The sequence below is a fragment of the Xenopus laevis genome, chromosome 1L, assembly GCF_017654675.1.
Source record: "Xenopus laevis strain J_2021 chromosome 1L, Xenopus_laevis_v10.1, whole genome shotgun sequence".
NCBI lineage: Eukaryota > Metazoa > Chordata > Amphibia > Anura > Pipidae > Xenopus > Xenopus laevis.
In genome coordinates, this window is record NC_054371.1 from 64,225,730 (window position 1) to 64,243,496 (window position 17,767).

The 17,767-nt window shown below is 40.3% G+C and overlaps 1 protein-coding gene across 1 annotated transcript in view; it reads left to right on the forward strand.

The window, feature by feature from the left end:
- mgat4d.L (alpha-1,3-mannosyl-glycoprotein 4-beta-N-acetylglucosaminyltransferase D L homeolog) overlaps positions 1–17,767 on the forward strand; it is a 64,562-nt gene that overhangs the window by 13,706 nt on the left and 33,089 nt on the right. The window contains exons 2-3 of the mRNA XM_018231673.2: positions 6,184–6,345; positions 17,466–17,609. Coding sequence (XP_018087162.1) covers positions 6,184–6,345; positions 17,466–17,609 — 306 coding nt within the window. The remainder of the gene's footprint in view (positions 1–6,183; positions 6,346–17,465; positions 17,610–17,767) is intronic.

Sequence of the window (17,767 nt, forward strand, 5' to 3'; positions counted from 1 at the left end):
GTTTATCTTCACTATCCCTCTCAACATCTCAGGGCCGGAACAAGGGGTAGGCAGGGTAGGCAGCCGCCTAGGGCGTAGTCCCTGGGGGGGCGCACTTCTCATGGGGAATTTTTTTTTTTCTTCAATTTTTAAAATTCAGTTTCCAATTTCCATGGCCTTTTGTAAAGCATTACAAAATAAAAAAAAATCGCATGCCCCCAACCCCCTCTGGGGTTTGTTTAATTCTTGTATAAGTTTGAAAGTGCTCCCCCTCCTGGGAGCGCAAGTTGGTGCCTTCCACTTTGACAATGACGCGCGCATGCGCATTGGGCTGCGGCACAAGCGTGTGCATAGAATGGAATCAGTTGGACCCAGCAGAGAGAGGACCTGCTGTGCGCGCCTAGAGGGAGGAGCAGTAACACGGCGCTGAAGACTTCTCTGCTCTGTCCTGCTGGCTGGGGCCCCTGGGCACTTTGGGCAGCTGCCTACTACCACGAGTATTGAAGTATTGAAGGCATTGAAGTCGCTTGCTGGGCTGCAGACACAGGAACATATGGGGGAGGGGCTTGGGTTGGGCTTGCACAGGTACAGATGGGGGGGCTTGGGTTGGGCTGGCAAAGGTACAGATGGGGGGAAAGCTTGGGGCCTTGATGACTGCTGGGCTGGCACAGGTACAGATGGGGAGCTTGGGTTGGGCTGGCAAAGGTACAGATGGGGGAGGCTTGGGACCTTGAACTGCTGGCACAGGTACAGATGGGGGGCTTGGGCCTATGATGACTGCTGGGCTGGCACAGGTACAGATGGGGGGGCTTGGGCCTATGGTGGCTGCTGGCCTGGCACAGGTACAGATGGGGGGGGCTTTGGCCTATGATGACTGCTGGGCTGGCACAGGTACAGATGGGGGGGCTTGGGCCTATGATGACTGCTGGGCTGGCACAGGTACAGATAGGGGGCTTGGGCCTATGATGACTGCTGGGCTGGCACAGGTACAGATGGGGGGAGCTTGGGCTTATGATGTTTTTCTATTTTGGTGTACCTTATTTTTATTTGTAAATATTACATATTTATATACATTTAAAAGTTTCATTCAATAATGCGTTTTCTTTTATTAAAAAAAATGGAATGGTAAGGTAGGAAATGCTAATATAGGAGAAACATCTGTTTCTCTTCATTCCGTCTTCTTGCACCAGTTGGGTGTCAGATATTCATTGACAGTTAGATCCAAAATATATTATAAGGGGGGCTTATTATAGTTCACTCAAATAACTGCTTCCAGTACAAACAAAAGCTAACAAAATAACTGCCTTTTGTACAAATTCTGAATGTAGAGAGACATGATGTCTGATGATTTTAATAGAGTGATCTCTAATACATCTTTTAGGCAAAAGGAGCCCCCCTATAAGTTATATTGGATCTAACTGTCAATCAGACACCCAACTCCTGCATGAATGAAGAGAAACAGATGCCGAGAGAGGAATAGTGAAAATTAACTTCATTATTTCAGAAACAGCACAGAATTTTTAATTGATTATATTTAGAAAGTTATTTCATTATGCTGAAGCTTATATAAAATTTTAATTTCCGCGATAGTTCCCCTTAAATGTTTAAATGATTTTTGGCAGACTAAGGGCAGAAACACGCCGCTATTTCGGGAGATTACTCGCCCAGCGACAAATTGCTTCTTCTTTGTGAGGCAACTTTGGGCAACTTCAGAAATCAAAGTGCTCCAAGTGCCATCCCGCCAGCGATTTAGATTGTAGCCGGGAAGGAAGTTTGTGGTAGATTAGTCGCCCGAAGAAGAGGAGATATGTCGCTGGGCGACTAATCTCCCCGAATCTTCACATTTGTCTCTGCCCTAAAGGTACAGTAATTCAAATTAAGGGTCCCAAGCATCCCTGATAATAGACCCTATAACTGTATGTATGCATAACCTGAGCGTGGACTAGTTATCTACAGTGTTTTGCACTCCACCAACAATGCGAAGTGCCCTTGTTACAAAGATAAACATCTGCTGGTATTATTCATCTGAAAAGAACACTGCAATGTCCTCACTAAATGAGCAGTGCTCCTGGTGTGAAAGCAGCAGGACGCAACAGTGACCAAGGCAATCACAAAGAACTAAGTCAGCAAAGAGTCAAGAGTGCAATCTGAGTTGCTAAAGCAACAGTGGGCAATAACCTTGCCACACCTTGTGTTATCACATTGTAAATGCAGTGTTGTCGAAACATGGGGAATGTATGGCTATATATGGTGAGTGAACACCAACTGTATAGCACACCTGCAAGAACAAAGTAAAATACCTTCATAGTAAGGGATGAATTCCCTGCTTTAGCCATATAATGAAAATTATTTGAGTTTAGAGCCAGTTATTCATGTCAATTACATGTATAGGAATAATTTATTTCAAGCAAAAGCTTTTTTGTATTAAGTCTGCAAGGAGTTTGTTAACGAAAACTATACCCCCAAAATTAATACTTGAGCAACGGATATATCAAATTAAGCGGCATATTATAGAATCTTATTAAACTGGTATATATTTAAGCAAATATTGCCCTTTTATAACTCTTGCCTTGAGCTACCATTTCATGATGGTCTGTGTGCTGCCCCAGAGATCACCTGCCTAGAGCGCAATAATAGGGGGCGCCGGGCAGCTGCCTCTAAAATTGTGTTCTGCCTACCCCTAGTCCGCACCTCTCAGTCTTCTCTCTTCCCTCCTGACACCCTCCCCTCAGATGCTGTCCCTCCCTCTCCCCTTCATCGCTCTCCCCTCTGTTGCAAACGCGCGCGGGGCTTGTGGGCCGGGTTGCCTAGGGCGTCCGGCCCTGGCAAAAGACAGAACTCTGTCTATTAATTGCCTCATGTGACCTAACAAGAATAGTTTGTTTGGTATGTTTGTGTGCACCGTGAATCATACGATCCCAGGGGGCTACCCTTATTTTTTAAAATGGCAGTTTTCTATTTATGATTACATACCTCCCAACATTTTGGAAATTGAAAAAGGGACAAAAGGATTTGCCATGGTAGCGAGGTGAAATCTTTTGACCCGCCCATTTTGTGGTCACACCCCCTAATTACCATGTTCATTTTAAAAAATTTGTCAGGTTAAGAAAGTTTCCACATTTCTGTGGTTTTTATGTGTTATTACAGGTTTGCTAATGAAAGTGAATTGCCCTTTAAGCTGCTAGTCACAGTTTCCCCAAGAGACCTGCTCATTAGTCATGTGCAGGTTGGGTTTTTCCCGGTTCGCACCCGCCCTCCCTCCACAATTGTTAAAATTTTCTTATCTGAAATTGTTACAAACGTATCCAAGTGCACCTACCTGGTAGTTGTTCTGGGCTCTCTGTCAAAAGCCAATTAAGTTAGAAACTTTGTATCTTTTTCTGGTTGTTCAGTGCAGGAGATAAAACAGAAAGTCAGGACATTTCAGTAACAATCCAGGACTGCTGGTTGAGCTGTCGAAAGCGGGACTGTCCCGCTCAAAAGTTTGTGTTTGTGATTACCCAATGGCACATACTACTAAAAAAGTTATTATCATGAAAATGGTTTATTTACATGAAGCAGGGTTTTACATATGAGCTGTTTTGTGCAGTATCTTTTTATAGAGACCAACTTTGTTTGAGGGGTATAGTTTTCATTAAGGTGATACACACTCACTGCCAGCTGATTCCCTTTAGGTTTCTAGCTCATCAAAATGGCTGGAGAAATGGCTTTAGCACTATCACTGGACTGGTGGCAGTGTTTTCCTTCAGTGAGCTTGAATACTATTTACATTTCTATTATTTTCTATGGAAGGATTGTACTGCTCCAAGTGGCTTGGGGGCAGTTTTGTCGAAAAACAGAACATTGAGCCCCATTCATTCCAAGTAATACCAACACGCTCCTATCGGTTTTCATAGGAAAGTGTCAGTGTCACTTTGAAGACATCCCTGTAGAAAAAAAGTCAATCTTGAAATGACTATCCAGCAGCTAATGCATAATTTATTGTTAAATGAAGAATCTGTAGCTGACAAAAGGTTCCAGTTGGTGTAAGATCTCTAACAAAAGGAGTGTCCTGTTGTATAATGTTACATAAGCTGCCATTTAAACCAAAAAAGGCATAATTCTATATGGGAAAACAAATCCTCCAATATTCAATGTTTTGTGGAAGCTTTGTACTGGATATTTTAACTTGTCGCTTGTATAGAAGCACTGTCCCCAGAGCAATTTTCCATTCTTTGTACTATTTACCTATGATACACCCCATTCACAGAGCTGGTGTACACTTCCACTCATACACCAACTATATAATACATGGTTTCTCAGTAATTATACCAACAGGTTGCTGTAATCTCATTCTGTAGTGACACAAAAGCAGAACACGGATTTCTTTTTATTTTCACTGTACTTTACTGATAAGCCACCAAACTAGCCAGATGCTGTAGTGGCTAAGGCGCAAAGCTTGGGGGGCAGCGCCAGGCACGTACCTCGTATGCAGCCAACCCCTAGTCCGACAAGAGTTAACTCTGTTGCGCAGGTGCGTCCTTAATGCAGTACAGTCTTTTCTTTTACGAGAGGATGCTTATTAAAATAGGATGTGACACCCTAAAATATTTATTTTAACAAACCCCTTTTCTCATTAAATAGCAGATTTATTTGATGTGTGTATTGCTGTAATGATTTTATTCTATACCTCCCTGTAAGCTACATATGACAGATTTCAGACTTTTTTTGTTAATGCCCCCATTCATTTTCTGCACTTTCTGTACTTGATTTCTGCCATATTATGGAAAGATCGGTGCCTAGCCACCTAAATACGGTTGAAAGACCATGGCCTGTGAAGTACGCAGCTGATATGGATCACTATGAAAATGTTTCTTCATTTCAGTTTATTCTGCTCAGTGACCCCTTACCCATGCACCCTTACCCATGCAATCAAATTTTACATTTAGATTATAAAGGGCCATCACAATAGCAATGAACCCCCTGACCCCTGCAGTATGTTTACATGTCCCCTGCTGACTTGGTCACAGTGTCGGTTGTGCATAACATAATGTTCCTTTTGACTATGATCGTGTCTGCTTAAGGATCTTTCTACAGTGAAGTGCATTGAGCCATAATGAAATATACATTTTTCACTTAGGAAATGTTTGTGGAGAAAGCCTGAGTAAAGCCCTTGTAGCCTACCAGCCACTACAAAAGGGCTTTGCTGTTGGCCACACAACTTACTAGACTCACATCTAGTTTGTTTTTTATAACTGAAATTCTGGAAGTGGGCAGAAGCTACAAGAAAGTTCATGTGATTTACAGCAACTTTATAGGGTAATTTAATCACCTTCACTTTTTCATCTCAGTACGTCTGCCAGATTTGTATTTGGTTATATGGTGGCAATACAACTGCCAATTTTTATATACACACACACACATATATATATAATGTGAGTGCACTCTTTCCGGATTTAGAATGTAGAGGGTGGTGCGTTGGTCAGAACTTAATAATACATCTTAGTAAATGGACCCGCACTCCTTCATTTTAGTGAAATAAATGGATGTGCTTTATTCAAAAATTCATCTCCAACGTTTCAGTCCTCTCTGGGACTTGAAAAAGGTCCCAGAGAGAGCCGAAACGTTGGAGATGAATTTGTGAATAAAGCACATCGATTTATTTCACTAAAATGAAGGAGTGTGGGTCAATTTACTAAGATATATATATAGATGTAATTACACGTTTATGGCCACCTTCCCCTTGTTCTAACTGTGGCTCCTCTTCAATTACTCATGCACTTGCTGATAAGTATACTGGAACTGTATTGTCCCTCATTTGTTCTCTTACTATATTGTTAAATGTACAGGACTGCATATACATACAGTAGCACTATATACAGTTTATGAGTGCCAGGGGCCCATAAAAAAATGTAGACCACAAGCTTTTCATACTATTTCTTCCTCTGTCTTCACTATCTTTATTTTCTTAATAGCTTCTCCTTACATGCTATCGTCTATCCTTCCCTCTAATTCATCTTTGTTCTCATGTAGAAATAGGAAATGGCAATTGTATAAGCAAACAAGGGAAATTGTTAGGTGAACAGTAGGGCCTACTGACACCAGGGCCCACCAGGAGCTTTCCTTGAATCCTAGTGGGCTAGTACGACAAAAACTTTGTAAATAAAAAAGAATCCATAAGTGTAAGATTTTTTTATGTATCTAATATGACCCCTTGTTTTGCAGCAAATGGAGGAGAATTGTACGAAAAACAATTTTTTGATCTTCAGCAAAGGCTGTTTCTGGCAGAGCAAGAGAATCAGAAGAGGTCCCGGGACCTGAGTACAGTCCTTGATGAAATTAAACGAGCTGTAGAAGAAAAGAGGAATGCTTTTGAGAACCACACAGGTATGGTTATCTTGTTATCTGAGAAGCACATCTGAGCAAAATGCAATGTTTGTGCTGAGATACGCCTACATATCCTCATTCTGCTTTTCTGGACTAAGGGAAATGACACACGGGAAGCTTTGTTGGCCATGTTAAAAACTTACTACTGCGGATGACAAACCTCTCTGAAAGTGCCTTGCCATATACTTACCTTGTAATTGCCGCAAGAGTTAAATTACCCAAGGCGATTCAACTTATCACAGGAAAATGCCTGTTCTTGTGGCAATTACAAGGTTAGTGAACAAACAGTCATTTTTGGGGAGAATTTTTTGCCAGCAATATGGATTTATGTAGCTTACTACTTGCCATTCAGTACAAGGTATAGTTTTATTGTAACAGAGAAAAAGGAAATCATTTGAAAAAGCTAGAATTTTATTTGCTTAAAATGGACTCTTCCCGTAATTTGAAGCTTTCTGGATAACAAATTTCCAGATAAGGGATTACGAGGTTAGTGAACTGCAAGCCATTTTGTGGGAGATTTCACAATTCTTTTCAATATGGGCAACAAATCTCCCCATTAAGGCTAGGGGCACACGGCGCGATTTCGCCGCGATTCTGCGCTGGGCGAGTTGTCGCTGCGTTTTTTAAGCCGAAATAGCTTTGCTAACTTTGGCGCTGGCGTCAATGCAAATCGCGGCGAAATCGCTGCGCTAATTCACACGCGGCGATTCTTTTTCTACTGTCGCCCGGAAACGCCCAGCGAGGCAACTTCGGACGACAATAGAAAACGAATCGCTGCGTGTGAATTAGCGCAGCGATTTCGCCGCGATTTGCATTGACGCCAGCGCCAAAGTTAGCAAAGCTATTTCGGCTTAAAAAACGCAGGGACAACTCGCTTAGCGCAGAATCGCGGCAAAATCGCGCCGTGTGCCCCTACCCTAAGTAGTCTTTTGCTAATTGCTCTTGATTTTTTAAAGCTACTCTAATTACTTATGTCACCCATAATGCTGAATCATCTTCTCTGCTGTGTATTTCTCGGACTAAAGAGTGCCTATCTATAAGATGTACCAAATGATCAGTGATCATATAAGTTCTAAGGAATCAATTATTAAGCAAGGGGCAAGGAGAAAAGTACAAAAAACATCCATACCATCCACCTCTTAGATCAAGTGCAGCAAGATCCTGAACTTTGGTGTTAAGAATTGCGTAAACTTTTCATTTTAATTGAAAGTCTCAATGCCATGGCAATATATAAATTATGCAGAATGCTTGGGACCTGAGGTTTTCCAGATAAGGGGTATTTACCGTAAGTAATTTGAGTCACTATACCTTGTTTACTAAAAAACCTTTAGATATTAAATAAACCATAGGATTGTTTTGCCTGTAACATGATAACGAGTAAAGGATCCTCTAGTCTCAGTCTCTCTCTCTCTCTCTCTCTCTCTCTCTCTCTCTCTATCTATCTATCTATCTATCTATCTATCTATCTATCTATCTATCTATCTATCTATATATATATATATATATATATATATATATATATATATATATAAAATGGTAGAGACAGGCATGGGCTAACAGTTTTGGACTTGCTTAACAAGCAAAACTAGGAAATTCCACATTCCAAGTAATAAGATGATATATTTCTTTGTTGCTGACTTGTTTAATGACATAATCTGTTGTGAAAACAAAAATGGGGAAATTTCCAGTGCTTTTACCACCCTTTCAATTACTGAACAAGCCAATTTGAATATAGATACTAGCTAGAAACAGTGAGGTTATTTGAGACCATAAGTCCTAGCCATATCGCAGCCATATCAAAAATAAGAGAACAAAAACACACAGTCGAGTCTATCAGGGACTGCTTGCGGGGCAGCTTTGGTGGTGTGACTACTAAAAATACATGGCGCTCAAAGATCCCAAGAGGATCATTTATAACCCAAGATGCTGCCAAAATTCTTTTTCACTCTCTCGTCATATCACGTCTGTGATATCACGTGACATCTCTCCAGTCCATAATGAACACTGCCGCGAGGCTCATAAACCTCAGCAACCGCTCCTTCTCTGCCATGCCACTCTGCCAATCCCTAAACTGGCTTCCGCTACCTTTCAGAATAAAATTAAAATTAATGACACTGACATTCAAAGATGCCCCACCCTGATCTCTATGTACTCATGCAACCGCTTGCTACGCTCCTCTACTGACCTGCTACTCAACTCTTCTCTCATTACATCCTCACATTCAAGACTTTGCAAGGGCTGCACCCCTCCTCTGGAATTCTCTCCTATGGTCAGTCCTACTTTCCCCCAACCTTTCTGCTTTCAAAGGATCTTTTGAAATGCACTTCTTTAGAGAAGCCTACCCTCACTCTGCTTAACTACCAAATGCAATACCACATACAATACCACATCTCTCACCCACTCAATTCAGATCTTGCCCACTCCACGTGTCTTATTCCCTTCCCTTTAGATTGTTAACAATAAAACTGGGTAAATAAATAGCCTGTACAAAATAAAAAAAAATTTCTAATATAGTTAGCCAATATTTTTGCAAAGCCTGCCCAAGCCGCACCCCTCCCCCCACCTTTGCGTACCTTTTTCTTCTCACACCTGCGACCAGGGCCAGGGAGGGAGCTTGGGGACAAGAGCAACAGTTTCAGGCAGGGAGCGGGTCTGTACCTGCAAGGTTTTTTCCTGGTGTCATGCCGGCCTAATCTGACCCTGAAGGGCAATGGTAAAATCAGAATGTGCCTTTGCACTGGTATAAGAATGAATTGCCTGTGGTGAAACATATAAGTTATGTAATTTCCGGTGGTTACACAATTAAAATGTTTTACCTAAGGCAGTTCACACTGAATGAAAGGTATTTAAAGAGAGAAGGAAAGGTTAAAACTAAGTAAGGTTTATCAGAAAGGTCTTTATGAATGCACTAGTAAACCCTCAAAGTAATGCTGCTCAGAGTCCTCTGTCAAATGAAAAACCACATTTCTACCTTTTATTGTGTAAACATGGGCTTCTGTATCAGACTTCCTTCTTTCAGCTTAAACCTCCAGGGCAGGGCTTGAGCATACTCCATTTCCCCCCCCCCCCTCCTTTCCCTGCTGTAATCTGAGCTCAGATCCATGAGCAAGCAGGGAGAGACTCAGGCAGGAAGTGATGTCACAGCAAGCTAATATGGCAGCTGCTATCCTAAACAAACAGCTGTTTACTCAGGTATAGAAAAAACATTCTAAAGAATAAAAATGGTGCTCTAGCTTGCACTGCTGCCTTGGTAGCTTTCCTTCTCCTTTAAAGGCTTGCCTTTACCCTAATGATTCATGTAAACTGCAGCTGTCCTATGTTGCCTATTGATTTAATAAGAACCGGATATAGGGATCCTGATTTCTGGCTGACTATATTGGAACCGTGTGGTTCCATACATGATTGTGCATCTCTGGGTACACAGGTTCATACAAGCTGCCTGCACCTGGAGAACCAATCTATTTAGTTCACTATTTGCTAGCTTGAAAGCGATTAGCCAGTGATCACTTCCTAGCAGTCACAGTGCTGGGAATTGAAAATGAAACTGCTAGAATTCATTTTAACCTAATCCTTAGATTTATTTTTAGGATTGAAAACATTTCCTGATGTACTTCTGCAATGGTGACCTAGTGGGCCACAGGAAGGCAATCTGCAATTAAAAAAAAAAAATTACAAACCTGATCTACGGATCAGGTTTCCAGATGATCAAGAAAAAAAGTAGAATCTACACATATCCTTACCCTGTAAATAATATGAATAATAGAAGTAAAAAGTTCAAACATTTGCCCTCCCCTCAGAAAAGCCCAGTGCATCCAAAGTACATCTGGTTGGAAAAAAGGAGTTGTTTTTTTTTAACTTACTGTACCTCAGAAAATATTCTTGGCAAGCAGCCTTGGCATGTACCAATACTCTTTAGTAAAGGTTTGCAATTGTGTCTGATTTTAGTTCTTTCTGTAGTAACTTCATTTCATTGATTTCATTAAGTCAAATGTAATTTCATTTAGATGTTATTTGGTGCTAATTTTACAAGTGGTTGTAGGCAAGTATATATTTGGTTCCACTGTAACGTATAATACACCCGAGGGAAGTATTTGTAGTAGACTTAAATGACCACCCATCCCATACTCCACTCATTTTAGCTCACACAAGCATGATATATGATATCTTGAGAAAAAAAAAGTTCAATCAAGTGAAGGTGTTGTCTGAATGTTCAGCTTCAGGAAGAGGTTTTTCTGGTTTAACTTTTTACTGCATTGTGGCTAAAGCCTTTACTTTTGGCAGTTGGCAATAGAGTATTACTTAATGATGAAAGCATAAACTAGATCCAGTGCTTTCTTCCAATAGTAGAGCGTAAATGATTTGGAGAACTTATTTTTATAATGAGCCTGTAATAAGCTGAGTAAAAGGCATCTGATGTTGGATTTGAATTTAATGTCATCTAAAAAGTTTGGAAACTACAGTTTTTGGCAGGGTACAGTAACACAATTTTTTCACTGGACCTAATCTGACTGGGTTAATCTTTTCATTTAATACTTACATAGTAGGGCTCCAAATGAACCCCTGTGAAGAAGAAGAAAAATAAATATATATATGTCTGTTTATTTTAATGCAGCAACCATCATTTTTGTGCTTCCATCCTCCACACAACTCAAAAAAAAAGATTGTTCAATATCATGGTTTAGACTAGAGTAAGGCTACAAAAAGCTATCTCAGTGGTTTAAACTGTCAGTTTCTACTGTAAGGAATGTAATCAGGAAATGGAAGGCCACAGGCACAGCTGCTGTTAAACCCAGGTCTGGCAGGGCAAGAAAAATACAGGAGCAGCATATGCGGAGGATTGTGAGAATGGTTACAGGCAACCCAAAGATCACCTCCAAAGACCTGCGAGAACAACTTGCTGCAGATGGTGTATCTGTACAGCTACAATTCAGCGCAATTTGCACGATCTGTATGGCAGGGTGATGAGAAAGAAGCCCTTTCTGCACTCACACCACAAATATTCGCTTCTATGCAAACGCTCATTTAGATAAGCCACAGTCATTTTGGAGCTTTGTACTTTCAGTGCTTTGGACTGATGAGAGGAAAATTGAGTTGTTTGCATGGCGGAAGAAGAACACCACATTCCAAGAAAAACACCTGCTACCTACTGTCAAATTTGGTGGAGGTTGCATCATGCTGTGGGGCTGTGGGGCTAGTTTGCAGACTGGAGCCCTTGTAAAGCCAAGTGTTGGATGAATTCAACCCAATATCAACAAATTCTTCAGGCTAATGTTCAAGCATCAGTCGCAAAGTTGAAGTTGGATATACCAACAAGACAATGACCCTAAACACACTTCCAAATTTACAAAGGCATTTATGCAGAGGGACAATTTTTTGGAATGGCCGTAACAGTCCCCTGACTTGAATATCATGGAAAATCTATGGGTTGATTTGAAGCAGGCCGTCCATGCTCAGCAGACATTAAATTTAACTGGAGAGATTTTGTATGGACGATTGGTCAAAAATATCACCATCCAGAATCCAGACACTCATCAAAGGCTATAGGAGGGCGTCTAGAGGGTGTTACATTTGCAAAAGGAGGCTCAACTATGTATTGATGTAATATCTCTGTTGGGGGGCCCATATTTATGCACCTGTCTAATTTTGTTATGATGCATATTGCATATTTTCTGTTAATCTAATAAACTTTATGTCATAAGGCATGTTATATTTAAAAGAAGTTGCTACTTTGAAAGCTCAGCCAATGATAGACAAAACTCCAAAGAATTAAGAGGGGTTCTCAAACTTTTTCATATGGCTGTATATACTATATACCAACCTCTATACTAATTGAAGATATTGGTGTCAGCCTTGGATATTATGATTGTTCAAGAAATCTTTCATGCCACTATTATTAGAATCTGCCATCACATCACCACCCATTAGGGCATTCCACAGCCTCACCTTCCTCACTGTCTTTTTATCTAGAGAAAACAAATCCAGTCTTGACAGTCTACCTTCATAGTTTAAATCTTCCACCCCCTTTACCAGTTTAGTTGCAATTCACACTATTATTACCAAGAAAAATAAACACCTGTAGCCTCTCATACAGAATTTACTCCAAAGGGAAAGTTCAGCATCAGTACAAATCCTGCAGCGTTATAAATATTGATCAAACTTTGCTCTGTTTTCTTGGGTCTAAAAAAAAAAAAAGTTTAATTTTTTTTCCAAAACGCCCCTTTGTCTAGATCAGGGGTCCCCAAACTTTTTTACCCATGATCCACATTCAAAAATAAAAAGAGTTGCGGAGCAACACAGGCAAGTTTCTGGGTTCCAAATAAGGGTTGTGATTGGCTATTTGGTAGCCACTATGTGGACTGGCAGCCTACAGGAGACTCTATTTGGCAGTACACCTGGTTTTTATGCAACCAAAACTTGTCCACAAGCCAGGAATTCAAAAATAAGCATCTGCTTTGAGGCCAGTGAGAGCAACATCCAAGGGATTGGTGAGCAACATGTTGCTCGCGAGCTACTGGTTGGGGATCACTGGTCTAGAGTGTCCTTTATAATGTGAAAGGTGATTCCATGGTAAGGTTTTGGGGTTTCTTTTGTTTTATGAAAGGGGTTTAGGAATTTTATAATTATCCTTTATATAGTTCAGAGAAAATAAAGTCCTGAATAAGTACATGTCATTTTCACACAAAATGTACCGTGCATACCACAGTTTGCTGGTCTTGAAATTGCTGTACCTGCAAGCACCTTAAAGGGATACTGTCATGGGAAAAAATGTTTTTTGTTTTTTTTTCAAAACACACCAGTTAATACCAGTTTCATTGATTACTCAGCAAGTCCAGTTGTTTTTAGATTGACCTATACTAGATATACTATGACCTGGATGAATGAAAATCTTCATAGTCACACCAGTTAATAGTGCTGCTCCAGCAGAATTCTGCACTGAAATGCAGTGACTTGTGCTCTAATAAACTTCAGTTACTCTTAAGTGCTGTATTACAAGTTGGAGTGATATCACCCCCCCCAGCAGCCCTTCATCAGAACAATGGGAAGGTAATCAGATACAGCTACCTAATACAAGATACCAGCTGCCTGGTAGATGTAAGAAGAGCACTCAATAGTAAAATCCAGGTCCCACTGCGACACATTTAGTTACACTGAGTAGGAGAAACAACAGCCTGCCAGAAAGCATTTCCATCCTAAAGTGCTGGCTCTTTCTGAAAGCACATGACCAGGCAAAATGAGATGTAGAGTTGTATTGTATTGTATTTGCAGTGTAAACAGTGTAATTTAGAAATAAAAACGACATCATAAAAATCATGCCATAAAGTGTAAAACTGTTGTTAATATTGAATTAAAGTGAATACTGTTGGAAAACACTGGTACTACACTGTTTCTGTTATCTGTGACATGAAGGCCATCCATGTGTCACTGCTCACATGTTGCTACGGAGCAGTATAGGGCAATGTTTTTCCACCAGCCGATATACGCTGTGTGTAACAGAGCACTTAAATCTCTATGTGCTGCCCGTTTCACTTGAAAACTATGCAAACATTAGGTGATATGCTTCTTTAAGTAGACAGGTTCATGTAGTTCTCAGAGTTTGTTAGCTGTTTTTTTTTTCCATGATCCTCCAGAGCTTGAATGTCTGAGAAAATGCTATATTTGCTTTCACTGAAGTCTTGGCTCTGTACCATCTTGTGCAGATTATGCTTGACTGGCTCATTTTTTTACATATTAGATGAAATATTAACTGCTCTATCTCAGTTCTACAAATTGAATGCGCCAATGATACTACTGTCTCTATACTTCTTTTTCTATTTTCGACTTGCTACAGAACCCTGTTGAGTATTGCTTCTCCTGTGTTGTTAACCTAACAGCAGGTTATGATGCCCCTAAAAACTGGCTTTGCCCTTACCCATTTTTGTAATTACAACATCTGCATATGGCTGGTTTATAGAGATTTATAAATGAGTTTACAACAGTTATGAACGCTTTAATAAAAAAAAGAATTTGGATTTCATGTTTAATTTGAAAAGGTTTTTTATTATACAGCTTTTTATGTTTGGGTGACAGGTCCACTTTGCAGAAACGGAATCACAGCACCATCCAAAGCGTATTTTTTCTTTAAAAGCCTTTATTGCATTCTCTGGCTTGGATCTCAAATAAACAACGTTTCAGGCCTATGTGGCCCTTTGTCAAGTTAATGAATTACTGCTGATTGCACAGTTTTATACTCACATATTAGATCGCCCTCTAAGGGCCAACAATCAAAATTAATTGATACAAAAAGAGAGACATAAAGGCAACATTGTCAGATACATTATAATATATGGAAAAGTATCCACTTATTTCCTGTAGATTCTATTCTTCCTGTAAAGGATTTAATTCTCATAGTATGGTATCTGCAAGACAATAAAAATGACCAATATTTGTGGACAAAATATGCGAACATTTTCATGAATGAATTTGAATTAAAATTTATCTATCCAAATATACTATTTAAGCAATATTGCGTTGCGTGGTTTCGTTTTATTGATGACGTGTTCGCTATATGGACGGGGCCACCATGGACCCTTAACTCATTCCATCAAGAGATCAACATCCATCAAGAGATCCATCGACAGGTCCACTTTAACATGCATTTCCTTGTAGGAATCTTTACTTACTTTACTGTACTGTAATATTCTACTAGCAGAATTTTTACATTGCCTAGGAAGTCTGTGTATTGTTTTTTTTTCAGGATATTCTTAGCTGAATGTTTGTGAAATTATACTTCTTTAACAAACTCTAAATACCTAAACATTTTTTCCTAACATTGAGAAACATCAGTTTATATTTCTTCCCAAATAATGAAAAATATTTTTAAATCGGAAACCACATGTCTAAAGCCACCAATACCTTATTTGTATAGTTTTTTTTGGATATCCCTAACTTGTGATGAAAAGCCCACAGCAGAAGAAGTACTTTAGTTTGCTAGGCTGAAAAGGCTTCTCAACTAAGCTGATCCCAGAAATAGGATTTTCAAACTCCCTTTCTCAGTCGTCCCTAGGTAGCACAGGGCACTAATGGGTTAATACACCAGCGTTCCCTCTAGGAGGGAGGATGGATCCAAAACTAGGGACCCTCCTCTTCCCTGTATTAACCCCACCTACCTCAGTTTTTTTCCATCCTGCATGAAGGAGGTAGGATGTTTGGGGAATGGAGCTCCCATAAATCACCAAAGTTATGTTATATATTCATCTATTCATTTTTTTATGTCTGCATTTTTATTGAGGAGTCCATCCGGACATGATAAAGGCATGCCATAATGCTGCCCCATGTTTCACATCGACTTATTTGCAAACCATTTGGCAAGCTTCAGCGGCTGTGGAGGAAGCGAATGAGCTCTTTAATAGGTTTTCTGCCTTTCTGTCCATAGGATCTTTGAAGGCAGTCCTGTCCTCTAGCGGTATAGTGGTATGCGTAGCTAATCTGGGAATCGGGGTGTACACTTTGGGTATTGTCTCCCACTGGTCTCTATGAGCTTGGTCGAATTGGTACAATATATCCATTCTTTTATCTACATACACCATGGCGGTTTGGGGGTCTTCCATTCTTTATTGATGACTTCCTGTACCATCTTGTCGACAGGAGAAAAATGTTGTTTCCTCTGAGTGGGGCCGAACAGTTTATCGAAGGTATGGGACTCTTTGTGTGCCTCTTGTATGCCTAGTGTGTGGTACATGTGTGCTAGGAGTGAGTGAATAGCTTTCGATTGGGATTTCTGTGAACTTTATAAATGATTAGTCTGTTCTGAATCCTCCTAGTCGGTGTCCTCATCTTGAATAGCCCCTGCTTCCTCTGAGGAAGAGGACTCCTCCTCTACCTGAGGTAGGTTGTGTGGAGGGTTGGTTACTGCTGTTGTGGATTGATGTTCAGATTTGTTAGCAGACAGTTTTTCAATGGCTGTTGACAATGTCGAAAGAAATGTTTGGAAGGGTTGAAACCAATCTGGAATCTGTAGAAGTGGACAGGGAATCTGCTCTACTTTATGTATAGGTTTTTGGTTTTTTATGGTACTGGTGGTCCTTGTCTTTCTGCTGCCATCTTTTTTGTTGACACCGTGTGTCTTGTTTGTCTTGCGTGAGTAATTGAGTTGTAGTATGGTCAGGCGCCATGTAAGGCTATGGTGAGAGTATGCCTGCTATCTGTCCCCCAACGTATAAGAAGCTCTATAAGTAAGAGTAATAAAGCAGCATGGAGACAGATGAAAAAAGATTATAAGCTGTACCAATAGTAACTAGTATTGAACCGGCTGGCCCATTAGGTGGTGCTTCTGAGGCCTGTAGCGCTGAGAACGACCGTGTTGGTTATGGTGTGCACTTCCGGAGTTGCAATTCACACTCCTAAGATGGGGGGGTGGAAGTTTGGGCAGAAATTTACTCTGCGGATTCCCGAGTACTATAATGGCAGGAGCCTGGTAGTATTGTAGGCTCTCCGGGAGAAGGTGCACTGGAAGTGCTGTAGCATGCCTTTCGCTCTATCCCGCTCTCTGCAGCACTGAAGCTTGCCTTGCAAATGGTTTGCCAAATTAGTCTATGTGAAACCTGGGACAGCACTATAGCATGCATTTATCTTGTCTGGATGGACTCCTAAATAAAAATGCGGGCATAAAAAAGATGAATAGATAACAAAACGTTGGTGATTTATGGGAGCTCTGTTCCCCAAACATCCTACCTCCTTCATGCAGGATGAAAGAAGACTGAGGAAGGTGGTGCTAATACAGGGAAGAGGATTATTTTTTGTTTAATTAAAGTATCTTTTTATGCATGATGTGAGCGAGGCCAGTTAATTAATGTATTTACAATTAAATAGATACAATTCATGGACACAGAACTAGCTTTCTATGCTAGGTAGGTTTGGATTTCTCTAGTTGTAAAAAATCTAGTGGTATATTTAGTAGAAAGAAAAAAAGTGGAAGCAAAAAGCCATCTATGTGCAAAAGAAAGATTTTTTTTTTTTACACAGATTTTTTTGTCTTTTAAGCTAGGGATTCCAGGCTGATAAGTAGTTTACCTTTCACATATCACTAACCCATGTTAAATTCTTATGCACAGTATTGTAACATGTATTTATTTTATTTCTAGTGGAGGAGATACGATGGAAGGTTTTGAATATGTCCAGCAGACTTCCTGTGCAATTTGCAAATGTTTATATGTTCCTGCCTCATCTACATGGGCATGAAGAGCAGATGCAACCCAATGTGCTCTATGGACAAGATAGAACTGGTGGTAAGTAACATAACGTTTTTTATATGTTAGCATATTTGTTGTTTTTCACCATTTCACTGTGTGGTACAGTCTATGGGGCAAATTTACTAACCTCTGAAAATTCGCCTTCACTTACATCGCAACACTTCGCCAGTCGTAGATTTGCCAGGACAACACTA